The 25,591-nt window shown below is 51.7% G+C and overlaps 1 protein-coding gene across 6 annotated transcripts; it reads left to right on the top strand.

Moving 5' to 3' along the window:
• The first annotated feature begins 295 nt into the window (after window positions 1–295).
• Window positions 296–25,252, top strand: ADAMTSL2 (ADAMTS like 2). 6 transcript variants are annotated; one of them, XM_085325390.1, is made up of 18 exons: window positions 296–1,830; window positions 3,566–3,708; window positions 4,415–4,490; window positions 4,907–5,009; window positions 6,758–6,903; window positions 7,006–7,129; window positions 8,067–8,147; window positions 9,202–9,377; window positions 10,759–11,098; window positions 11,659–12,040; window positions 17,674–17,771; window positions 19,318–19,444; window positions 20,480–20,693; window positions 22,155–22,310; window positions 22,538–22,708; window positions 22,855–23,031; window positions 23,558–23,702; window positions 24,369–25,252. In XM_085325390.1, exons 1-18 carry the CDS (start codon window positions 1,717–1,719, stop codon window positions 24,485–24,487), a joined length of 2,892 nt encoding a protein of 963 aa, XP_085181516.1. In that variant the 5' UTR covers window positions 296–1,716; the 3' UTR covers window positions 24,488–25,252. The 6 variants fall into 6 exon arrangements, with proteins under 6 accessions (XP_085181516.1, XP_085181517.1, XP_085181515.1 ...); XM_085325391.1 differs by having other exon boundaries at window positions 17,668–17,771; window positions 20,582–20,693; XM_085325389.1 differs by having other exon boundaries at window positions 17,668–17,771.
• The last annotated feature ends 339 nt before the right edge of the window (window positions 25,253–25,591 follow it).

Here is a 25,591-nt window from a genome sequence, read left to right as displayed (position 1 = left end):
AAAAAAAGAAAAAAGCCCCCGAAAGCGGTCCCGCGGGGCGCCTGGGTTCAGGCGAGGTGGCTCGGGCGGCTCCGCGGGCCGCGCCGGCTCCGCGGCCGCGGTTGTGTAACGCGGGCGGCGGCGGGGCGCGGGGCTGCGCTGCCGCGCTCGTCCTCCCCGTCCTGGCAGGTTTGCGCGCTTTTGGCGGGGCTTCCTCTTGTGCCAGCTCCTAAGTATTTGTAGGTGCCTTCTTTATTATTATTATTATTTAAGCATGAAGCTTTTCGAGCGAGTGAGCTCTGAGCGAGTTATTTTATTGGCTTTGAATCAGAAGTGTCTGGAAGTCTTAATGAAAACCAACTGTAAGGCAAAGCTCAGCCACCTGTCCCGGGGATACACAGCCAAGAGCCCTGGGCTCCAATTAATCAGTGGGTCTGGGCTCTGGAAGGGGTCTCCTGCATGCTGAACTGTTACACCACGGAGACAGCAGAGCGGAATCGGCCATCRGGAAGCCCTCGGATGAGTTTTGTTATCCAGATAGTGAGTTTTGGTGGCAGTGCCAGTAACTGCACATTCCCAGAAGTGCTACAAAAGCCCTTGCAGGAAGAGAAAGCAGGAGAATAGAAACTGTGTTCCAGCTCTCCCTGCAATCCTTCCCCTCTCCCCACGAGCAGCCTGTGTCCCACTTCCCCCGCTTCCTAAAGATAATGTCTAGTTACTTTTCAAGGGAAATTGGGTTAGAGGAGAATATTTTTTTCTTACAGACATAGGGTACTTTGATTGCCTGGAAGCATGATTTCCTGAAACCTGCTCGTTTCTGGCTCTTGCAGTGAGGTTCACAATAAAATGGACTGTGGTTTTGAGCTGTATTTAAAAAAAAAAAAACATTCTGGGTTTCTGTTTCATGAAGCAGATGGAGAAAGAGATGAAAGACTGATGCTTGTGCTACTTTATTTCTTTTTCTAATTTTTGAGTGCTTCCCTTTGCTATAGAAACAGGCTTCTTYCCTGGAAGTCAGTGGGTATTAGTTGAACAAATGAAGCAAAAATAATGACTGCTAACTGCTTTTTCTTGTTTGTCTGTTTATGAAGCCTTTTGCTTCATTTTTCCTAGGAGCAGTTCTAAATGCATTTCTCTTTTAAAATCTAGGGATGTTTCTTGTTACCAGCTGTTGTGCAACACTCRTGGTTACTTGCTCCAGTTTAAGCCTCCTGCTTCTTCCAAAGCAGGTTGTGAACTTCAGYTTGTGTTTGTGAGATCAGGTGCAGCCCATGTGGACCCATGTGCCTGCATGGACATCCACAGGCACACGCTGCTCCCAGCAACACCAAGAGTAAAAATGAATTAGCCTCATTCAGAGAAAATATTACCGTTAATGAGTGCTGCCAATTTATAGTAGCTGAGGACCCATGGATTTGCTTTTGTTTAAACTAACCAGAACCACTGAATACTTCCAACCTTTTTATAAGTCTGCTAGGCATTTTTGCAAAGTTGTAGTTTGGAAGACAGCAACCAGAGATGGGATGTGAAGCCATACCTTGTTAACACTTCTGCTAGTTTAACACAACTTCAGGGTCAATGCAGTCACTGGTGGTTGGTGTCACTCAGTTGACTGCGGGAGCCCAAGAAGATGGGCATCATCTATGTGATCCAGGCTATAAGGTAGACCCCTTGTCTCAAAACATAGTGGGACTGGCTGGGAGTCTTGTGCAGTGCAGCTTTTGATCGCGTTGCAGAATGAAGATAATTAAATGGAGGTGGAGCAGCATCTTTGTCCATGAGCAGTCCCACCTGAGAGGTACKCTAGCCATCGTCCTTTTTGTGGGCAACATCGCCTTCGTGATATCACAGGTGAGTTCACCGCCTGGCCGGGCTAGGGCGTGGGTGAAAGGGGGAGTCTGGSCRTTTCAAGGTGGGTGCGTAGGATGCTGGGTGCATGGGGTGCTGGGTGCCGGCACTGTGCTGGTGCTGAAGGAGAGCTCCAGGCTCYGTGGCAGAGGCATGCTGAGGTCCTGGTTCTTCCCGGGGCTGCTTCCCTCCTTGGGAAGGAGGGTCATTGTTTATGATCTGGCTATAAAGTCATCCCAAATTCAATAAGTTACTTCGTTGCGTATGCCAGGGCTGGAGATGTAATCATGTTACAGTGGCTTAATGAATTAYGATGCTTAAGCTGGGAGTGGTGGGATCTGTCTGCATACATCAAGCCTGCAGTGAGGGCATATGGCTTGGCTCTGCTCCTTYCAGTCTGCTGCTAGCCTAAGTTGTGTTCTCTGTGGCCAAGAGCATGCAGAGATCATTAATGAGGCTCTAAAAGGCAATGATGTGATCTTAAGTCTCAGCGATGTTTCCTTGGCTCCTGCAGTGGTTGGAGTTCCTGGYTTCTTTGCCTAAAACTTTATTCTCCCTTTCCCCGTAAACACAGTATTAATCGAAACACCTAAACAGGTTATTCTGGATGGAAAAATACATCCGTTGCCCTGCAACAAGCCATCTCTTCACAGGTGTAGACATGTGGTGGTGATGCAGYGTGATCCAGCACAGGGCAGGGAAGCCTCGATGCAGCCCATGTTGAAGAGCGTGGGTTCTTGCTTTGACCTCCAGCAGCTCCTCTCCCCTCAGAAGTACTGGGCTGACATGAACATATGCAGCTAGCAGCTTATGTGTGTTGGCCCGTATCAGCAGAGGGGAGCTGGGGGTTGAGGACCTTCCTGAAGTAGTGGTGCTCCCAGAAGGAGTGTGTGGGCTCCTCTGGCCTGCTAGCATCCACAGGAASAGCAGGCTGGCCTGCTGTCCGGCTGCCGAGTGGGATGGGAGGGGGTTTTTCTCTCTCGCTTCATCCTCAGTCCCTCCTTACAGCCAGGCTCATACTCTGCCCTGGGTTTTGCAAGGCTTTGCAGTTAAGTCTTTGGCTGCATCTGGCTCCTCAGCTTCYTGAAGTCATTGTGGACCAGAGTCAGCACTGAAAGTGTTGGAGAGATTAGGGTTTGGGGTTGGCTCAGTTTTGCCAACTGAGCTGAACAATGAACTCTCCCTTTCCCAAGGAATCCTAGAAATGGCAATTTCATTCCAATTTGTAATGAAAACATAATTGAGAAAATGCAGGATTTCTTGCAAGATGGAAATCTCAGRTTAGAGCTCAAATGCAACAGGAAATGCCTTGTTAGCAACGTGAGAGATGCAATGCGGCAGAAAAGTCCGAGTGGGAGATCCTGGTCCTCTGAGCACTGTGGCTGTTGATGTAAAGGAGACGAGGGCCAGGATAAGCACCAGTTTCTCRTGTCTCTGGGCACAGAGGTTGGCAGGTCATGCATGTGGCTACCTTTGTGCTTGGACACCCTAGTAATGRGTGCTCTGGAAACCCCCTAATAGCAAGGTTGTTTGAAGGCCCTGCCTGCTTCCACTTGGAGTAATGATCCCACTGACATGGGACACCTGCATTTTTTGGCCTGATGGGAGTTGGCATGTTGGATATTGGGTTTTTGTTTGCAGAGATCGCTATGAGCAGTCGCTCTAGCCATGCTGACTCTGCAGTGTAAATGCTGAGCGCTTCCTCTCTTCCAAACACGAATGCTGGCGTTGCAAACAGGATATCGCACAGACATCGAACAGCCTGGAAGAAGGAGCAGATGTCACTGCGTACTGGTGGGGGGAGTGGACCAAATGGACTGCGTGCACGAGGACCTGCGGGGGAGGCGTCAAATCCCAGGAGAGGCACTGTCTCCGGCAGAGGTACTGCATGCAAATCGAGCGACTCCTTGAGTACAAGGGAGTCGGGGGTAGGAGGAACCRTGCAGCAATGCTAGTGAAATCCATGGCCTTTAGTTCTCATGTGCTGGAGGTAAATTTGATCCAGAAAGTTATCCCTTAACACCTTTTCACCACGGCTATACCTATTATCTCGCAAACCCCACCGTTACAGAAGGTAAGTGTGCCTTTGAATGTTCAGATGAAAGGAGGATGTGCCTGGGAGTCTTCCCGTAAGAGGACCAGCCACATAGCTCCTGAGCTGGCCCTGAGGTTTCTCCAGTAGAGAATTAGGGTAGACAGGCAGCAGAGATGGCGTAAGCCCATCCCTAAGGCTCTTTGGGTACAGCAGTGTGGGRTTGGACTCAGGGCTGCTGATCTATGCTGCTCCCATAATGGTGTGTCTTCTCTGGACTGTCTGTGAAGTCCCCAAATCRCCTGGCAAACCTTGCCCCTGGGGCCCTCACCCCCTGTGATACTTCCTAAGATGTTATAAAAGTAGTTCATGACACAGGTAACAAAGCCAGTGAGACCTTTGCTGTTGACTCCAGTGAGATCCTGGTGTATCTCTGTGTGGCTTGTCTACATGGACACAGAGACCATGCAGAAGAAGGGAATGAGCCCTTTTATTTAAAGAAGGGAAGAGGAGAGAGTTCCTGACCCACTGTCTAACCATCATTTCTTTATTCAGAAGAAAGTCAGTGAGTGGGCTTGCTAATAAAACTTGCACTGGAACATCCAAAAGATACCAGCTCTGCAAAGTACAAGTAAGGATATCCTTTTTCTCATTGGGAATGTTCAAAGAAAAACCTGTTTAATGCAGTGGCATTTCTGGGTCCTTCCCAAGAAGGCACCTTCTATCCTGTAGTGGTCACCTGGTCACCCTGTTGCCCCACCAAGCAGCTGGAGTTTCCCTCGTTGGCTCCCTTCACCCGAAGGGTGCTTTGGGCCCTTGGCTGGAGCTGGGGGCCATAAAACCCAGTGGGCTGCCCTTGCCCCAGGAGGATTTCCCCTGGCTGGGGTGCTCAGGCCTTCAGCCTCATGGGGAGGAGGAGGAGGAGGAGGCAGTGGTGGCAGCAGCCCTGCGGCCAGGCTGTGACATGCTCGTCGCAGCCGATTGAGATGTGCCGGAAACCTTTCCTGCGTTTTGTTTTCATGAGGATATTAATGTATCCCGTTCTAGGAGTGCCCTGCAAACGGAAGGAGCTTTCGAGAGGAGCAGTGCTCATCATTTAACTCCCATGTGTATAACGGACGAACATATCAATGGAAACCTTTATATCCTGGTAACAAGACGTTCTTTGTGTGTTCCTTAACGCTTTGCCAAAATATTTTGATAGTTAAGATGCTATAGACTGCAGGAAGGCTCCTCCTCTGATGTTTTAAAGTGGTTTTCAGAGACGCAATTGACTGTCTTCAGAGTTCAAAGGAGCATTTTGCAGCTGCAGGATAGCTTAAAAGTAAAATACAACAGGGAAGTAGAGTAATGGCTGCAGCCCGCGGTCCGTTTTGGTCACCGTTCCCAAGCACCAGAGAGCTRAAGGGCTGGAGGAGGAGGATGAGAGCAGGGGGAGATGGTCCTTGCTGACCAGGAGTGTCTGGCTTACCCACCCCAGTGTCCCTTGAACTGTGGCCCTTACTGGCCATCCTGCATTTTGGTGACATTTGCCTACTCCCCCATGGTTTGTGTGCGCTGTCAGATGTCACTGGGATGAAGTGAGTCAGTTCACTGGTCATCCGGGCTGAGTGGTACAAAGCTGCGCAAGTGACTTGGAGTCAGAGACTGAGATTTATTTGTTTTAGGCACCTAACTCCCGTCAAAATAGAACTTTAAAAGTTCTTGGCCAGTTTCAAGAATTTCTTGGGGCCCTTGGGATCCCAAGACCCCTCTCCTTCCGGGGAGTTAGGTTCCTAAGTGCTGATTTATTAAGATTCACAGAGGCGTTTAGGTGTCTAGAGATAACAGATGTGAAATAACGGAATTTTTGTGGTTTAGGTGCCTCTGTACATGCCTAATAACAGCTATGCTAAATGAAATTACATGTTGCCTCCTTTTATGTGATAAAAGCCAGTGTCTTTGCAATCTTGGTGAAACTTAGCCCACAGAATAGAGGCAGATTGGTTGATTATAACCACTTGGCCAGTTCTGTCCCTTTCCTGTGGCAAGGTGACGATTTCTTTAAACATATTCACAATTTGAGATTATTCATCAGAATAGTTACAGTGAATTGTTTTGTGTTTTAGCAGGCGTTCAAGTGGCTCCTGGGTGATTTGCAGAATAATGTTTTGAAATTGATGCTGTCTGTCTTGGGCGCGCAGGCCAGTGGGTATATAACTGCTCCCAGTGGGTATATAACCGCTCCCTGATTGGCTGAGTGTAACATTTTAGCATTGGGTTTCTGATGCAGATACGAATTTGTCATTTGCTTCCTGTCGGTATTATACAGTATGTGTTGAACGCTTGAGGTCTTGTCACTGCTGAGCCGATGGATACAGCCAACCAGTTACCTGCAGAAAGCAAAGGGCAAACGTAGTCCAACTTAGATGAATATTCATGAAAAGTGCTTCTATTTTCAGCTGCTATAATTTCTTTTGAATGTAGTTATGTATCTATTTATCACAGTATACATCTATGTTAACTTGTATATTAATACTTTATATAGAAACATGCATATATTTGTATAATGTGTGTACCTCTACTGCAAATCTCTGCACAGAATATTGGTCCTTACTGCTTTGATACTACTCATGGGCCGATGTTAGTGATGCAGCTAACGGGAGCGGCTGCTCCTGGTGGCACTGAGGACTGCCTGGCTGTGCAGAGGCTTGCAGCAGTGGGTTGTCATGCTGTCAGAAGYGCAATCTCCCGGCCAGCTGCAGACACTGGAGATGGTAGCTTCTGAAAYGCTGGCTGCTATGCAATTCTGTTGCTGCTGCTGCTGTTTAGCTTAGCAGAGATTCATTGACATTGGTAGGATGAAAGTTTATTGTGTTTGTCCTGTTTTGAATATATCTTTATATCCTTTCCCCTTAGATGACTATGTTCACATTTCTAGCAAGCCCTGTGACCTCCATTGCACCACTGTGGATGGTCAGAGACAGTTAATGGTTCAGGCTCGGGATGGAACATCCTGCAAATACACTGATTTCCGAGGGGTTTGCGTGTCTGGAAAATGTGAGGTTGTTAAACATTATAGCAAAAATATTGTTAGTAGCATTCAGAAAATTCCTATGGGTGCAATATCTGCCTGCCCCTCAATACTCTATTTACTCTTTTTCTAGCCGATTGGATGCGATGGCATTCTGTTTTCCACCCACACCTTGGATAAATGTGGAGTTTGCCAAGGAGATGGGAGCAGCTGCACTCATGTGACTGGGAGTTACCGGAAAGGAAATTCTCATCTTGGTAAGACTTTAAGGGACCTTTTGCTTTATTTGTATTGGAGAGCTGTTTTTYGGTAAACCACTTTCAGCTCTGACCAGCTGCCCTCCTTTGCTTTATTCGCACATGTTCTATCTGTGTTAAAGAATTGCTCTTAAATATTTGGGAATATAGGGAAAGCCTTCTTTAAAGAAAACCAGTAATTTTGCATGACACTTCTTGGATGTCTGAGATCTCCCATATTGCATGGTGAGACAGGGTTATGCAAGAGTCCAGTGTCGGTTTTAGTCTTATTTTTGACCGAGCAAGACTAGAAACAAATGCTCTGTAATAACAGGAAGCTGGGATATTTTGAAAACCCAGGATTTCCAAAATTAGTGTGGTGTAAGGCAACAGAACTTACTTGTCCTAAATATAGTCATCTTAGAAATAGTGTTTTAATAAATAGGTCCTCAGAGAGCGTTAGTCAGAGCAAGCTCCAGTAATTTTGATGGAGTTATGAGGACTTGTCCCATTAGTTATCTAGTGTTGAACAAAGGGGAGTAGGAGGAGAAATGAGTTGTGATCCCTCACTGGGGGTTTCTGAAAGACCAGCTCGCGCTCGTGTCTGTACGGAGCCACAGGACAGCTTCTCTAGCTAATGAAGCAGTCTTTCCACGTACCTTTTTCACGCTACTTTTTAGTATTTGGGCATGCAAGGGTTGCATCCTTCCTCCCCTCCGTCCCCGTACTTCCCTCTCTAAATTAGTATGTATAGTTTACAAACTTTTTTTTCTCTATTGCTGACTAACTGCCTATTTGCAGTCTAACAGTCATCAACTTCAATCTTTCAAACTGTATCTTCTAAATATTTTTGAATCAAAGACAGTTTGCTTGATACATGGCAAGTGTTGACTAAGAGTATTTTGTTAGATTATTTGTTACAAAGTTTTCCTTTTCATTAATCTGTAGTTTCCCATAGGCTATTCTCTGGTAACACACATTCCTGCTGGAGCAAGAGATATCCAGATAGTAGAACGGAAAAAATCTGCAGATGTTTTGGGTGTGTACAACCTCTTGGTACTTTACTAAAATGCATGTGTATACTGGCTAATTCTTCCTCACCCCAGTATTAATATGACTATAGTTTTGTTGCAGACATGGGCTAATCCGTAGTCAATGAAAACTGTAACCACTCTGAAGGGAAGTGCACTGGCTTACCCAATCTGAGGACCTGGGCTGTGTATTTCAACACTTTGACTGCTTTATTGCAGAAACTGTTGGTCAGTGTTATTTCTGTTTCAGAGAGTTATGACAAATAAGCTAGTGCTGGGTCATAAATGACTAAGTGAGTTCAGCTCTCTTGTGGTCTCCTTGATCTGTTGCTGCTTGGGCAATGAGCAGTGGCCAAGTGCCATCAGTAGCAAGGACGTGTGACTTGCAAGTTGCCCCACTGATGTGTTGGTGGCATGTGGCTGATCTGAGTGGTGGCAGTGGCAGAGCTGCCCAGGAGATGGGRAAAGCCAGGTTTTCCCCACTCACCAACAGATGCACACATTTGCTGCCATCACATTCTGATGCTGCCTCCAGAGCTCATGGCGATGTGTAGCAAGGCTTGAATAAAAGCCTATATTTAGCACAGTTCCTGGGTTAGCTATGGAACACCTACCTTGARCCAGCACGGTGGATTAGGTGAATTTCTGCCTATGACTGTCATTTTTTTTTTGTTATTGTTACTTTTTAAAGGTGTAATTGGCTCAGTGCTCACAAAGAGGGAACTCCTGGTGCAGGCAGTCTGACAGTCTCATTGCCTGCAGGATGCAAAACCTTTATCACTTAATGCTTGCTGTGCAAGTGCTGAAAGCGTGAGAGGTGCCATGGACTCATAAGCAACAGCAACTCCTTGTTGCCAAGAGCTTGCAATATAGAAGAAGATGACCCGTAGTTTTGGGAGTCTGCCTATGTAATGAGTTGCAAATAATGCATTTGTCTCTATTATTTCTATAGTAATAAAACAAATATTTCTCCTGCAATACTAGTAACTTTATGCCCTGAATGAACTACTGCATCCTCGTACACTTGGTGGAACTTATTTCTTTCCTCTTTCTTGTTTTAAGCTGTGGCTGATGAAGCTGGTTACTACTTCTTCAATGGGAACTACAAAGTTGACAGCCCAAAGAACTTCAACATTGCCGGCACGGTGTTCAAGTACCGCAGGCCAATGGATGTCTATGAGACTGGGATAGAGTATATTGTCGCACAAGGACCAACGAATCAAGGCTTGAATATAATGGTGTGCTTTGACTTAAGGCTGGATGTGATGGGGAAGGGAACAGTTATGTTGAATCCTTCTGAATAYTTTGTTCTCCCTCCTGTGTGGCTCTTAAGTGTGTTAGTTACTTGTGGGCAAATCTTGTGTACAGCAACAAGACAGCATCTGGGGAGCTAGACGGGAAGATCTGCTTGTCCTAGCCAGATGGGTGGGAAGCAGCTCTGAGCTGGCAGACAAGCTGCTGCTGCTGGCACTGCCTGAAGTCCAAGCTTGTAAATCCAGCCAAGAGGATGGTTGTGTTGGCGTGGGCTCAGTGCTGGGCTAACATGGCTGTGCGGTTTCTGGAGTAGGGAGGAAAGGTTCATATATCTGTGCAGACAAGTTCTGCTCCTCTCTATGGACACGTCGCCATCAGTAAAACCACCGTGGCAACAGCAACACGTAGAGGGACGGTTTTATTTCTCTGCCTGCATGGGGAAGGGTGTGGAAGCAGGGATTGTGTCCTGTTCCTTGCACAAACCTATTTTACTTGCCTTAGCACTGTCAGATGCGGAGCTTTAAATAATGAACGGAGGCTTAGTAGCTCCCCTTTCTGGAGAGAGAAGTTGCCTGAGGCACTGGGGGGATATTTCTCTTCTACTCCTTGGCTTTATAATCTGAGTTACCTGATAGGAAAAGTAAAAGTCAGAAACTGGGCCAGATAGCTTAGTCAAGTGCACAAACTTTAACCTGCTACATAAAGMGGAGGAGGAGGAAAAAAGCTTCTGAAATGAGACATATGAAAAAAATGTAATGGGCTTCTAGGCAGTTAGCCAGAGCCTACCCCTTACCATCTTCCATGCAGCTCTGGGCCCCTTTGGGAGGGGAAGGGATGGTTGCTTGGGTGCTTTTACCATCTTTAGACCAGTAAAAGAGGCTATAGTTCCTCAGCTGCYGTTTCCCATCCTCAGCTGAGATGGAGCTGCAGAAAGTGGATGTGGGCTCCCCGTTCACTGCAATGCGGTGGAAGCAGGTTTCTGCAAGTGGCTGTCTGTAACCTCACACCTCTCATCTCAGTCCGCTTTATGAAAAGCGGAGCGATACATCACCAGCTCTGTCTTACGCAGTTAAAAAGCGAAGTGCAGAAAGGTTATGCAAGTTTTCCAAGTGTTTATGGTCACTCACTGGCAAAGGAAGGTGTAAACCCTAGGTCTTCCAGCCCCTAGCTTGGGGCAAATGCCCAGGGCAGTGCTGCTAAATAACATTTGGCAAATTGTGCTGTTCCAGTTACAAGAAGTTGTCAATATGATGGAAAGCAGACTGGAAATGGTGAAATAGATATCAACCATCAATTCCAAGACGAATCACAAACTGCGTGCCATATGTCTACTGCATCGGCTAATAATTTCACTTGTTTCTTCAGGTCTGGAATCAAAATGGCAAGAATCCATCCATCACATTTGAATATACTCTCCTGAGGAAGCCGCACTCAAATCTGCAGCCCATCTACTATACCTTTTCCGAGTCAGATAGTGAAGAAAGCAGAGAGTTCGATGGAGACGTGCCATTGGGTTTTATCCAACACAATGCAACTTATTTTGGGAAAATCTCCAGGGAAAGGATAGACTTGGAGAACCAGGTGTTTGGAAGGCAGGACACGGAGGAAGATTTAAACTTGAGCAAAGGTCAGGAAACCAATGAGGTCTATGAAAGAACAGAAACTATTGACTGTGAGCCAAAACTGAAGGGCAAACAACCCAAAGGTAAGGAGGAGACTTGGGCCTCACTGTTCCACTTTCCAGAGCTCTTGTTGAGAATTGCTCTACTTCCTAATGTTAGTGATTCTGCTTTTTTYCCCCCYTTTTTTAATTGAAAAACTTGGAAAGTTCTTTAAGATACCTCCACTCATAGAGCCTCTTTGCCCTTCAGGTTCTGGTTTCTGGTGGATGGGGGGGGGGTGGTTGTCAGTAGTGCCTTGCACAGTTTACCTTGCACCCTGCCCTTCTGCCTTGTGCCAGGGGAGGAGCGAGCTGGGGAGTSCTGGGTGTGTAAAGCTCCCTTCTGTCACTGCTGCTGCCCTGGAGTAGTCCCCAACCACACCCTTTCTATCCCTTGGCCATCTTGTCACCCCACTGCCTGGAGCGCTTTCTCAACATGGTTTCACTGGGTATGTGGGTTGAACTCCCATCAGGTTGCCCCAGGCCCCCAGCTCYCCCCCCAGCTGCCCAGCCCTGCCTCTGCTGCTCTGAGCTGCTTGTGCCTTGTGCTCCAAATGCATTTCATCTTGTGGTCATCACTGTTTCCCCTATTGGCTCCAATCTAGATTCAAACGTAACCAGGTCTACTTACCAGACAGACCATGATGACAGAGACTTTGACCCCAGGTTCACCTCCAGGGAATTTCTTTCGGAGAACGCTATCACTGACAAGCTGCTAGACAAGACCTCGGACTCGAAGGAGCTGCTTCTCAACATGACCATGAACAGTATTTTTGCCCAGGGAGACCCAGTCAACTCTGTGGGCTCGCACATTGACAGTCTCTATGTTGATTACGAGGATACCGATGGCGTTGTGACCTACACCATCAATAGCACCTACATGGAGCTGAGCAATGGCAAAGCCATCAACACGTCGGCAGAGATGCCATTTTCAAACACCACTGTCACCATGACCAGCTCCCAAGGAAACAGAACCCACAAAGCAAGGTAGGAGACATGTCTTTTTTGGTCAACCCTATTTGTTGTTATTTTCAACTTAAAGACAGACCCCAGTATATGTTTCCTGTGCTTTGGAGGCCAGAAGGTAAGTAGGGGCAGGATGTCTAAAAGGTTTTCACCAGGGCTTAATTTGAAGGGAAGGATCAAAGTTGGGAGCAGAAAGTTAGGAGAGCATTTAAGCAGGAGGAAAGCTCAGAGTCTTCTTGGCACATTGTCACATTGTCCATGTGACAGCTGTCAACTTGCTTATTGCTCTCTGCGTGCTGTAGCACATTATCAGAGTGCTGGTCATAAAGAAACGTCTTTTCCTGTTAGTTTTGTTTCCTCTTATGTCCAGCATTGACTTCCCAGGCCCTTCCTCCTATTCCTCCTAGTTCTGATGCAGCAGAAGTTAGTTTTGGCCCACTTTTATCTACTTTGGTTTCCCCCCTCCTCGCGCTCCCCCCACCACCATGAGCCTCCTCACTTATGTTAGCAGGATGAGGCTTAGAGCAGCTCCTGGGAATAGCCCTGCTTACCAAACTGCTACTAGAGAGGCAGAGCAGAACAAGGGCATTTGTATAGGGCCTACAGAAATAGCCTGAGCTTGCTGCCTGAGCTGGTGAGGCAGCAGTGCCATTAACCCCTGCTTTGCTAAGGGTATTGGAAGTTCTCCATTGGCATTGACTTAAAGCAGTCAATAGTAGGATGTGCACTTCAGGATCCCTTTGGCCGGTTTTGAGTGACAGAGTTGGCAAATGCAGTAGGGAGGTAAAAGAAGGCGTAATCTATCCTTAACTGTTGAATTCATCCAGGCAAGGGAGGCCTTGGTGAAAGGGAGCTCAGGATCATCCTTGTCCATGCATCTATGTCCAGTGCCCAGGATGCTCCAGGGCAGCTCAAGTGGTGGTAGATACCAGGGTGTGGGCGAGTGAACTGAGTCCTTGGTTTCCAAGCTGTTTAATGGAAAAGACAAAGTCTCTTTCCAGGCTACACTGTGGCCCTTCAGCCACATGTTCCCCTCYAAGATTCTTATTTAGGGTGCTGAAAATACAGATGAAAACTCTAATTATATGTCAAAGAGCCTGAAACAACCCACGTTTGGCTGGATCAGTGCAAACAGGCTGCCTTCTTCCCAGCAAACGCATGCAGAAGTCATGCTCTGAAGGGAAGCGTCCAAGTGTGGATCAGCAGACCCTGGGGACACATTGAGCCTGTTTATGGCTGTACCATATGTCAGGGTTGGAAACGGCCTCTCGGCTGCCAAAGAGCAGCCTTCCGCCCGCAGCAGCGCACTTGTGAGCGCTGGCGCGCTGGGAGCTAGCTGTTGATGGGGCTGGAGACGGGACAGTTGCTGTGGAACTGCRATTTGCTGTCCTTCAGATGCAATCGCAAATTAGAGGGCTCGTACGGAAGTCAGGGCCTTGAGAGCCATCCAGATCCCAGACACAGCAGTGGGTTCGGCTCCCCGTTGCGTGTCCTCCCGGCATGTTCCGGACTGTGTCCGGGGTTGAGGCACCCAAATTTCAGCTGTGGTTCTCTTCCTGGCSCTGCCACTTTGACCTTCCGTCTCTTAGTTTTCCCAATAGTAAAACACAAGTTATGCTACTTAGCTTTAGAAGATGTAGTAAGCACTGCACAAATGCTCTCTGGTTATTGTTAGCCTTATTTTCCAGAACTTACACTAGCTTATATTAAAGAAATTTATGCTAAAGAAAATGTCCATGCAGCCAAATAYATCAACAGACTTCTTAATGATAAGAACATTAAAACATTGCCAAGGGCTTGAGTCTATCATGTTTTCCCGTGGCTTGGCTTGGAAACCTCTCCTTCAGCTGCCAAAGAAAGCATTTCATTAGCACTCTCTGACAAGTGCGGATAGTGCCGCTGGCTCCGGTGTCTTGCCACGCCGCGGAGCAGGAGCCAGGAGAGTGCCAGCGGGTTTGCTTCTCGCCTGGTCGGCCGTGGGCTCCCACGTGACCTCAGCACGTTGGTCACCCACGCTTCTGCTACTGCTAAATGAGACCAACGCGTTCCCACCTGCTGGGAGTACAGTGGATTTTCAATTCATTAARATTCAGAGGAACTCTAGTGTTACAGGCTAAGGGAAGGCAGAGCCGCTTAAAACAGGCGGTCTGTGGATGTCTCTAGTGCAGTCACCTGTGGAGCTCTGGAGCTCCTTCTATTATCCCCTGGCTCCTCCTGYATCAAGGATGTGTTGCTAAGGTTTCTACCCTTTGAAGAAAGGCTCATTAAGGAAGGATACTGAGCATTGCAATTTTCTTCCCAGCTCTTTTCAAAAACACTCCCTCTTCCTCCACTTGCTCTGGAACAAAATGTGAATTTTTCAGATCAAAATGGTGATAGCTAAAAAAAGGTTTTGTGTTTGCTCAGCTTCTATGCTGCTGATTGTGGAGCAGCAGGTGCTGGCCTGGGCTGGCGGGTGCTCAGAGGTGGCAGCAGGAGGGTGAGCGGTGCCCTTGCTCCCGGGCTCTGGGCTGACTTGGCTYAGGGCTGCTGTGAGCCCTAAGGGTCCCTGAGGCCCTTTGGGAGGCTGGGGATGGCTCCAGGTGTAGGCAGGCCCCTGCTTCCCCCCTTGCCTTGGCAGGCTTATTCCCCACCTGGGCTCGAGGTGGTTGCAAGGCCAGCTAAGGTAGACATGGGGCGGCAGAGCTGGGGGAGTTGGGGTGCAGGACTAGCTTTGCACACCACGCAGGGGCTGGCGCCCTGGCTCCCACCCCGGTGGAGGTGGGATGGCCGCACCACGGGACCTGCTGCTTCCCTGGGAAGGGGGTGCCTGGGAGGGGGCGCATTGCTGGGAAAGGACCTAGTCCTGCTGGACGTGTCACCCTTGCAGGCTCAGTCTCTGTTAGCTCTACGGCAGCAGGGTCCTGCTCAGTAGACTTTTTTTTTTTTTTTTTTCAAGCCCAATTGCATCCTAATGTGCGCAGCTGCGCTTGCAGCCCCCTGGTCTGCGAGTGATGGACAAGCTCGTCTCCGCTGAAGCTAGCGTTAAAACTCCCACTGGCACCCAAAGCAGCAGAATAAAGGCTCTGATTGCAGTTTGATGCTGTTTTGGGTTTGGACTTTAACTGTGGGGGGGGAGGGGATGAGTCAGTTCAGCCACGTTTGAGCACCTTGTCTAGCTGAAGGGTGCAAGAGCACGAGGCTTAGGAGGAACAACTGTAGGGTTGGAGCTGTTTTGGGTGAAGGAGGTCTGAAGGCAGCTTTGCATCATCTGAAGGGCAGTGACAGAGTGGATGGAACCAGGCTGCTCTTGACCTGCCTGGGGAAAGCACAAGAGCCAATGGTCAGCAGAGCCAACGGAGGAAATTGCGACAGGGTGCATGGGAAAAACTCCTTGGCTGCAAATGGGGCAGCCCCGGGGTCAGGGATCTCYRTCCCTGGAGACRTTCAAACTGTGACCATGCAAGTCCCTGAACCACCTGGTGTAATGTTGACGTTAGGCCGGTTTTGAGCAGGAGCTTGGACTTGAGACCTCCTGAAACCCCTCCCATCATCTGTCCTTTTGTAACCCTGGGAAGTTTCTCTGCTTTTTTGCTCACTTTTCTTTGTGAATGGACACAGGAGATGGGATGGTCTTTTAGAGACTGTCACCAGACACATAGGACAACGTGGGTTAGAAGTGGGGCATTGAATTTTTCTTAAGCATTGACATTTTCCATGTGGATGGTGTCATCAAGGTCTAAAGCACCCTGTACTGGCAGGGCTTGTATTTGCTGTCCAGGAACAAGCTCTACAGGCGGGAGGACAAGGACAAGGGCTGTTTTGCGGTGGTGGGAGTCTGATTTGGCTAGAGCTTGTCCCTGTGACCTCCTTAAGCATAGAAGAAGCTCTTTAGTTAAGATCATACACATTAAAGGGACACTGTTGAAAGGTTTTCTATCCCCAGCTGTGATACAAAGCTTATTTGTGGGCTCAGGGGGATCAGGGAGCTGTGTGGATCCCAGAGGTCTAATTGCACCATCGCTTCCACTGGTTTCAGCCCAGTGCGACCTCCTGGGAAGCGGTGGAGATAGCTACGGCTTGTGAAACTGGGAGGGGGACTCCTGGACCCTGGGCTTTGCTTTGGTGCTGCTGAGAGCAGGGTGCAGTCCAGAGGAGCTAAGCAATGCCCTCTTCTTTGGGGCAAATTAAAATATATTAAAAAAAAAAAAAAAAACTGTGGATATTTACCATCATTTTAATGGGTCTTGCTGAAGACAGTTGCTTTGTGAGCCGTGTCCAGGCTGAGCAGCAACAGTTAGAGAAGCAATGATGATCATCAGGGCTGAGTTGGTATCGGTGGATGATGTGGGACCCCTATCAAAGCTGTTTCAGCAAGATAAAGCACTATATATAGTAAGCCAAGGTTGTTATTTTTGCACAAAAATAGCCACATTCACTTCAGTTCCATTTCAAACGCAGGAAATGACCATTTGCCAAAACGACAGAGGCAAAATYATCCGGGAAAGCGCGATGGTTGTTTTTAATCCTTCAGGAGATCCTTGCTGACAGTGGAAGGCGGGTGGGTCTGAGAGGGGAACTAGCGGTTTCTCAACAGTGTCCTTTTAAAGACCTATTCAGTAGACTGGACMTGACCTTTTCTCGTATGACCACATAAATAAGGCAATTTCAGAGCTTCTGCTGCCTAGAAATCATACAAGCTGCCTATCTTGCCAGGCCAGAGACAACTGGATGTCAGGATACGACCTCAGGCACTATTTGAATCAGTATAGCCATTTCAGGGGGTTGAACGMAGGTACGAGACCAGAGCTGAAGCGTTTTGTAGTAAAGGTGCAGTATCCCTGGTGCATTGTAACGTTGCCACACGTACCTAGGCGCTGGACTGGGCGAAGCTGTTACCCTTGCTTTTACGAATGCTTGTTCCTATGTTCAGGATGAATCCGTTACCCCTTTCCCAACGGCATTACGTGTGCGAGCGCAGTGTTTCGTAAGGGATGCAAAAATTCTGTAGCAAAGCCAAAAGAGCCTAGCGAGAGCGGCAAAAGCTACCCAGAGCAACAGGTAGGCGAACGGCATGCCTCTGTGTTTAAAAGCAAAGCGCGCTTGGCGAAGCAGGCTGGCCCCCTCCTGCGCCCGGCGTAGGCGTTAGCAAAGAGCGAGCCGGCGAGGTCCGAGCAGCTGGAGAGGTTGGAGGGAGTCTGGGCTCTGCCGTCCCCGGGACGGCTCGGACCTGGCCTCCCAGGGGAGGAGATACTGCACCTTTAGGCGCTGTACGCCGAGGGCCAGGTGTATTTGAGCAGAAAAATGCAAACTTTGTTAAATTCTGAACTGTTTCTATTTGTGGGTATTTTTATCCCATTCTCTCTATTTCTAGACAGTGGAAGCTCTGCCTCTAACCGGGCTGGGGATTCTACTTGGGGCTCAGGACAGGTATGTTGTTAAACAAACCGAAACAATAAATAAACAAACAAACAAACCCCAAATCAGAAAAACCGAACCCCACCGACAAACAAAGCAAATGTTCCCTCCCCAAACCCAAACCCAACCACCAAACTGCAACCTGATCGCAGCCATGTGTGTGTCTGACGGGACGTGTCGCGGCTCTCCTGATAAATGCTTTTTTTTTTGTGTTTTTTTTTTGTTTGTTTGTTTTTTTTGCTTGTCGCTAGAAACAGATTGAAGTTGTTAAGAAAGGGCCAAGGCGTGAGTGCTGCTGACATGTACAGGTGGAAGCTTTCCTCCCACGAACCCTGCAGCTCTACGTGTACTACAGGTAGCAAACTCGGCGCAGCYGCCTGGCGCGTGAGTCGCCTTCCTGCCCGCTGGCGATGGGAGGGAGCCGAGGACGGGGCGGCGTTCCCGCGGCTAGCTCTGCCCCTCTCCTTTATTTACGAGCCCGGCGGGGGCACGCTCGGGCGCCGGGGGGGTCCGAAAACCTGTGCTGGGCTGGAGCGCGCTGGCTCTGCGAACCTGAGCGGCCCTGGCGGGGAGCTGGTTGAAATCTCTGCAGCCACATGGGCGTTTTTTTCCTCTCTTCCCCTTTTTAAACGTTCTGTTTTTCGGAAGCTCTGCTGCTTTCCAACAGTGTGAAGTTTTGAAGACTGTTCAGCTCTGGCAGGAAACCAAGTAGCATTTGATATTTTTAATGTATTATATATATATTTTTTCTATGTTAAACATATTATATAGATTTATTTTTATATATGTATATATCTTATAYATGTAAAATTTTATTTTTATTTTGTTTCTCCCACTCTTTCACCTACCCCAGAGTCTGCTCTCATCCACAGCAGTGCAAATCTGGCACGGCAGCATAGACGGCAGGGTACCAAACCTGACCTCCGTTCTTTGGCATAATCCCCCCCCCCTTTTTTTTCTGCCCCCAAAAGGTTTTGAACCACCTGATCTCTGTCCTCCTTCACTGCCTGTTTGTGAGGGGGGAGGCAGATCGATGGCACTTTCTGGCTCCTGAGAAATCCATGAGCCGTGATGAAACGGGCACTGAGGCAGATACTTTTTAAAAGAACAAATGCACAGGTTTTAGCGCTTGAGCGTGTCGGAGCTCTTGCTGTTGTCCTGCAGGCACTTTGCAAGCTGTCCCCATCCCCGGGATCCTCTAACCCACGTGCCCGAGGACAGTTTTCAGTCCTTCCATCCCCTCTGAACAAAGTTTCCTGAATGGGATGGGCTGCTGCGCCCCAGCTTGCAGCTAGCAGGCTGATACTTCACTTAAATTTCTCCAGGCTCGTTACCCTTTCTTAATGACAAATTGCAGAGAAGCAATACAATGTCAAGAGCTGTAGGTTTTTTTCTTTTTCTTTTCTTTTTTTTTTTTTTTTAAGCTTCATGCAAACCATATGTTTCTGAGAGCTGAAATTCTTGTAGCCAGAGCAGCCTCCTGGTCGCCAGCCAGGTCCCAGAATGGACTTCACAAAATTTGCTCTGCGGGGGGGGGGAAAGGTCTCGGTACAGCGATGCTGGGGGCAGGAGGGAGGCCCCGTACGAGAGCAGCTCCTGGACGGAGCGTGCCCTGGGTGCCTCTCGGGTTGCTGGGCTGAGGGAACGGCCGGGCAGACGCGTTGCCCCAAGCCTTTCTGTTGCAGTCGTGCTATTTGCCTGCTGTCGTGAGCCCTGCTGGTGGCCCAGGACCCGCCGCCTTGGTCCTCCCTTGTCAAGTCAGGCCTGCTGCCTTCCGTTGGAAGGAAGCTTTGGAAAATGCAGAGCTAATAAAAAGAAAAAAAGGAAAAAAACAAACGACTTTTGGGGATGTCAGAATCGCCAAGCGTCCTCTGTTGTGCGCGTATCCTCTCTGACACTAGGAGTGATGTCCACCTATGCGATGTGTGTGCGCTACGACGGGATCGAAGTGGACGATACGTACTGCGATGCCATGACCCGTCCCGAGCCAGTCCATGAGTTCTGTGCGGGGAGAGAGTGCCAGCCAAGGTACACGGYGCCCCGGCGCTCGCAGGGCCCCCCGTTTCCCCGGCCGGAGAAGTACCGGGAGGGTTGGCCTGGATTTATTAGCGGGGGAAGCAGGGATGGGGAAAACGCCCGGAGCCCGGACGTTCCTGCTCCGTGATGTGCCCTCGGAGCAGCCGGGCTTTCTTCTCGGTTCTCCCGAGTGCTTCATTTGAGCTGCTGGGTTTAAATCTTCCCTTAAGTCAAGGCTTGGTTGCACGTGGGGCCGCTTAGCTGTGCGGAGGCGTGCGCGGGCTGGGCGCCGCGGCGGGCGCTCGGCTTGCGGACGGTGGGAGGGGATCAGGCCGCCTGCTTCCACGTCCTGACCGTCGCGGAGCTCCGCTCGGGGCGGCCGGCGGGTCGGAGCAGCGTGCGAGACCGGTGCGGTCGGGAGCCCGCGCTGGYGCTCTGGGGAAGGTTTTCCTCCTGGTGCAGGTTTGTATCTGAAAAGCGTGATTTGATGCCCTGACCCCAGACGCGGCGTTCCCATCGGGAGACCGCTGGATTTCCCTCCAGGTCTGGTGCTCGCAACTCGGGTGCRTCGCTGGCCGCAGGGACGTGCCCGATTCAAGGCTCGTGACAGCGGCTGCGGGCAGGACGGGCCAGCATCTGTCCAAGGGGAAAGGAGCGGGATGTTCCCGGGTGTCAGCGTGCTAACGGGGCACGGGGAGAGGTACAGCCGCATGATCCGTGCCCTGAAACGCTTTGCGCCGTGCGTAAGCGAAGCGGAGACTCGAGTGATGTCGGGGATGTGGTTTAGCCCTGCAGGCTCGCAGGATTGCTCACCGCACTAGCTCGTGGTTTTTTTTTTTTTCCCCCTTCTTGGCAGCCTGATTTTAGCATCCGCCGCCCGCGGGGGCTCGGCRCCTGGTCCTGCCCCAGACGGGGAATCGTCCGCGAGCTCTGCAGCCTGGCGGCACGTGGCTCCCGCCGCGGCCCCCTGCCCGCGGGGGCGTTGAGGGAGGGGCCGCGGGGTGCCGCGGATGTCGCTGCAGCGACCGCCTCTCTTGCTTTTCGCAGGTGGGAGACGAGCAGCTGGAGCGAGTGTTCCCGCACCTGCGGGGAAGGGTACCAGTTTCGGATTGTCCGATGCTGGAAGATGATCTCTCCTGGTTTTGACAGCTCGGTCTACAGCGATCTCTGCGAATCCGCCGATATTACCAGGCCCGACGAGCGTAAAGTCTGCAAGAATCCCGCCTGCGGGCCCCAGTGGGAAATGTCGGAGTGGTCGGAGGTACATGCCCGGCGCTGCGCGGCCCGGGGGCAGCGCCGGGGGCGAGCTCGTGCGTGCGGTTTGCCTGGTCCCGGTTGCATTCGAAACTCCCTTTTGGATTGGAAACTTGCAAGGCACCAGCCCCGCTCGTCGCACGTGGCCCGACGTGAGCCGTCCCTCCGACGGCGCTTCGCCCCCGGCTCCGCGCAGGCTCCCCAAAGGCTTCTCGCTCGTGCTTTAACTGTTGCCTTTTTTCCCCGCGAGCCGGCACTCGGCCGCTGCGCTTCCCGCTGTGCTGCTGGTGGAAAGGCTGGTGCATTCCCTGATTACTTTTTTTTTCTTCTTTTTAGGATGTTTTGACTTTCCCAGTTCGGTAGAGAAAAGCTCCCTGGGCACGTGCTAGCRCGCTATTTTGACTGGCGTAGCAAACCGGGGCGGCTTATGTTATCGAATTGCATATAGCGCTCCAGCATGTGTCAGGGGCAGATTGCTTGAGACAGTCCCGGAGCAGGTCTGTCTTAGCCAGCGGYAAAGCTAATCTAATTTGGATCACATCTGAAGCCAAGTGCCAAGTTGGCTTGGGAGAGAAGCGTTAAAAAAAAAAGAGCACGTTTCAGAGGTCTGAGGATTAACGTATCAGCGCGGTGCGTCTGAGCGCTGTGCTGTTGACGCTTTTCCCCGCTTTACGTTATGCGCGGAGCAAGCGTGTGTGTGCGAGACTGCAGTAACTCAGACTCCGCTCTAAATAATGTCACTGGGCTGCCGAGAGCCAAATTTATCCACGGTGTGTGTGTGTGTGTGTGTGTGTGTGTATATATATATATATATATATATGTATATGTATATGTATATATATATAAAAAAAAAAATCTCGGTGGTGTGGTTTGGAGAAAGCATTCTCGACGCCGTGGAAAGCAGCTAGCCGTTTCCGCGCAGGAAGCGGGAGGAATTTCACCCCGGCTCTGAACGGCGGCTAAAGCCTGGGGGCTCGGGCCRGGCGTCGTGGGCGCAGCTGGTGCGGGGTCCGGTCGCCTGGAGGAGGAGCGGGGCTCCGGGCCGATCCGTGGGGTGACGGGAGCCGGCTGTAGCCCGGCTCTGAGCCGGCGCTCCGGCTGGGCTCGTCCTGGCAGAGAGCTTTGCTCAGCGCTGGGGCAGGATTTAGCCCCTCCTGTACCTTTGAACTTGTCTGTCGAAGCTGTTTGGGGCTGTTTGGGGTTTGGAGGGAGAGGGGGGCGGTTTGCTACGGGTTGTTTTACAGACGGTCATAAATACGTTTTCATTGTGCGTTTTTAGAGAGTTTCCTGTTAAAAGCTTTTTTTTAAGAAATGAAAAAAAGCAGCATCACACCTTAAACCAGATGATCTGGCGGCYGCCTGGGCCGCGGGCGCCTTCCCCGTGTCCGTCTGTCCGCGGGGCAGGGGAGGGGAGCGGCCCGCGCCGCCGCCGCCTCACCCCGGCCCATCCGTGTCCCTGCCCCGCCAGTGCTCAGCCCGCTGCGGAGAGAGGAGCGTGGTGACCCGGGACATCCGCTGCTCCGAGGACGAGAAGCTGTGCGACGCCAGCACCCGGCCGCTGGCCGAGAAGAACTGCACGGGGCCGCCCTGCGACCGGCAGTGGACCGTCTCGGACTGGGGACCGGTGAGAGCCGCGTTGCGCCGGGCCGCGGGAGCCAAGCTGGCCGCGCGCTCTCGTGGGTTTTCTTTCCCGTTTCGCGGGTCCTGCCCAGCGGGGAGGTGGCGGCCGGGCAGGACGCCTCCGGGCTGGGGCTCTKGGCTGGCGCCGCTCCCCGCGGTGGTGCGGGAGCGCCGTAAACCTCGGCCGTGCCGAGGAGCCGCGTCAGCCCCCTCTCCGCCTYGGCCTTGCAGTGCAGCGGCGGCTGCGGGCAGGGCAGGATGATCCGGCACGTGTACTGCAAGACCAGCGACGGGCGCGTGGTGCCGGAGTCGCAGTGCAGCCTGGAGAGCAAGCCGCTGGCCATCCACCCCTGCGGCGACAAGAGCTGCCCCGCCGCCTGGCTGGCGCAGGACTGGGAGCGGGTGAGCAGGACGCGGCGCCCCTCGCCCTCCCCCCGTCGCCGGCTTTTCTTTTTTTCTTTCTTTTTTTTTTTTTTTCCCCCTCTTTTCCCGGCGCGGGACCCGAGCCCCCGCGCTCAGGGGCTGCCCGCGCCGCTGTGCCCCCGCAGTGCAACACCACGTGCGGCCGGGGCGTGAAGAAGAGGATAGTGCTGTGCCTGGAGATCGTCAACGGCAAAATCAAGACGCGCGGCGCCGCCGACTGCGACGCCGGCAAGAAGCCCGTGGAGGAGACCACCTGCTTCGAGCGGCCGTGCTTCAAGTGGTACACGACGCCCTGGTCCGAGGTGGGCGGCAGCCGGCGCGGTGGGACGCGGAGGGTGCTGGGCGCTCGCGTCTCCGAGCAGCCGCTGGCGGGGACGTGGCCGCGGTCCGGCTTTGCAGCTCCGGAGCGCCGCGGGCTTCGAAAGCGGCCGAAGGGCYTCGGCTGCCGCGAAAGATCCCGTAMCGCGGCTCTCCCCGGTGCTCCGGGCCGCTCGGCTTGTTTGGTCTTTGCAAGGCTCCTCGCAGCAGGAGAAACCCTGCCGTAAATCGAGCGCGACGAGGCGCCCGCGGGGCAGCACGTGGCCCCGGCGGCGGGGTGGGTGCTCCTGCAGCCCCGCGCGTGGGGCCGTGCCCGGGCATCGCTGCTCCGAGGTCGCTGCAGGCATCCGGCGCTGCTGGCAGCAAGCATGGAGCAAAAAGCCGGCAGCGCAGGGACGGGGCGAGGGGGGAGGAAAGAGTCGCTGAAGCCTCCGGCGAGCTCGGTGTTGCAGCCGGTCCTCGCGGAGCGCCGGCGGGCGCTGCCCTCAGCCCGCTCCCTCTGCTCCCCAGTGCACCAAAACCTGCGGCATYGGCGTGCGCATGCGGGACGTGAAGTGCTACCAGGGCAAGGACATCGTCCGGGGCTGCGACCCGCTGGTGAAGCCCGTCGGCAAGCAGACCTGCGACCTGCAGCCCTGCCCCACGGAGCCGCCAGGTGAGCAGCCCCCGGCGGGGCGGACGGCTCCCCCCTGCCCCGCGCCGGCCCCCTCCGCAGGCGGCCGTGGGGCAGGCTGCGGGAGCGGCAGGCTCTGGCCCGGGGGTAACAGCGAGCAGTGGGGGGCGGCTCGGGCGGCAGCGGGCTCCTGCGCGGGACGCAGCTCGCGCCGAGGAAGCGTCTTGTGTGCCGTTATTTTAATGATCTYGGTCTCCAGGCGTCCTGCGGGATCTGTAACTGTCTCGTTATCTGGCTAGTCTGCTGGCTCAAAGCCCCCCTGATCTTTAGCGAAGTTGGGCATCCTAGGGGGTTTTTGCAGGGGGCAGGGGAAATCCTTAAATCCTGTGGTTTTTAAGCAAACTGTCGCTTGAAACGCGGTTGCATGGGGAGGTGTTCCCGCGCCGCCTGTGCCTGCGGGCGTCCCGCGGCAGCGGCCCCGCAGCCGGGACGCGGCCGTGGTCCCCCGCGCGCCCCGGGGACATCACCGCGGCAGCAGGCAGCCTCGCCACGGCCAAGGGCAAAGCGAGAAACCATGCGTGGCAAAAAAGGAAAAAAATCCCCAAAGACAGGGAAAAGCAGTCAGCAAGGAAGGGAAGAAGTGCGTTAAAAAGCTTGCAAACTTTTTTTTTTTCTTTTCCCCCGTATCTTTTGCTTTCTCTTCCCTAGACGACAGCTGCCAGGACCAGGCAGGAACCAACTGCGCCCTGGCCATCAAGGTGAACCTGTGCAGCCACTGGTACTACAGCAAAGCCTGCTGCCGCTCCTGCCGCGCGCCCCACTCCTAGGGCCGCCCGCGGCCGCCGCCCTGCACTAAGGATTGCCTGCTCTTCCCTTTTCTCTCTATTTTTTTTTTCTTTCCCCACCATTGCAAAACTCTCCTCGTCCCCCTCCCTCTTCCGCGCTCCCCGCAGCGCGAAGCGGCGCCGGCGTTGGCGCCCGCCTCCGAGGCTGCCGCCGCAGCGCCGCTGCCCGTCGGTAGCCCCCGGGTATCGGAGCTGTGCAGAGCATCGTGTATATTTGATTCGTCCCGGTCGYGGGCAGCCGCCGGTCTTGCGAGGTCTTACCCGCCGGCTGCTTTCACCTGCGCAAGCTCTCAGGCCGATGACACCGAGGCGGCAGCCCTGCGAAACCAAAGCACCGGTTCCTTTTCCTGTGCCAAGGAGTCTAGTACCCGTTTTTCTAATTTATCCCCGAGACCTTGCGTTTAAGCTGCGTTTAATGTGGTGGGAAGCCAATCTTCACTTGCTAAATGAACTCAAGCCCAAGCTCCCCCCCCCTTTTTTTTTGTAATATGTAGGTGTATACTTTTTCAGAGAATTTTATCTTATAATCGAATGTTAGGTCCATAGTGCTTACAGAAAAATACCCCATAATGCTGACATATTGTATATAATAATATGGAAACATAACTGCACTTTATATCACAAAAAAGACGTGCTCTTTAATATATTTGTTTACAGACAGTGAACTTTATCCGTATAATCATTGATTTGTACTCATATGTATATTTTAATAAAGTTGTCATATTTATGGTGGTAGAAGAGGCTTTCTGTGCTCGCAGGGTGGCCGCAGCTGCCCGCTTACCGAGGCTCTCCGGCTGCATCGCTCCTCGGAGGCAGGGAAAGCCCTGCGCTAGGCGTAGCTTTGGCCGAGGACGCCATGTGTTTCGGGATGCAAATACAAAAAGGTCAGCCTCGACACCCACATCATTGTAGCTTATTTTATTCCTTTTTTTTTTCTATTTTTTTGCTTTTTTTGTTTTTTTTTTTTCTCAGTGATTCCAGAAGTCCTGTACAATAGTTATTACCACGGGACGGGTAGAGAAACAGTCAGTCGTTTGCTTAGTTTCCAAGCTACACTGGAAGGGAGGGATTGGGGGGGGGGGAAAG

Source organism: Rhea americana, unplaced genomic scaffold (genome assembly GCF_003343005.1).
Source record: "Rhea americana isolate MKP2758 unplaced genomic scaffold, rheAme1 scaffold_97, whole genome shotgun sequence".
Taxonomy (NCBI): Eukaryota; Metazoa; Chordata; class Aves; order Rheiformes; family Rheidae; genus Rhea; species Rhea americana.
Note: the sequence above shows the minus strand (reverse complement) of the source record. Positions and strands in the feature narration are given on the sequence as shown.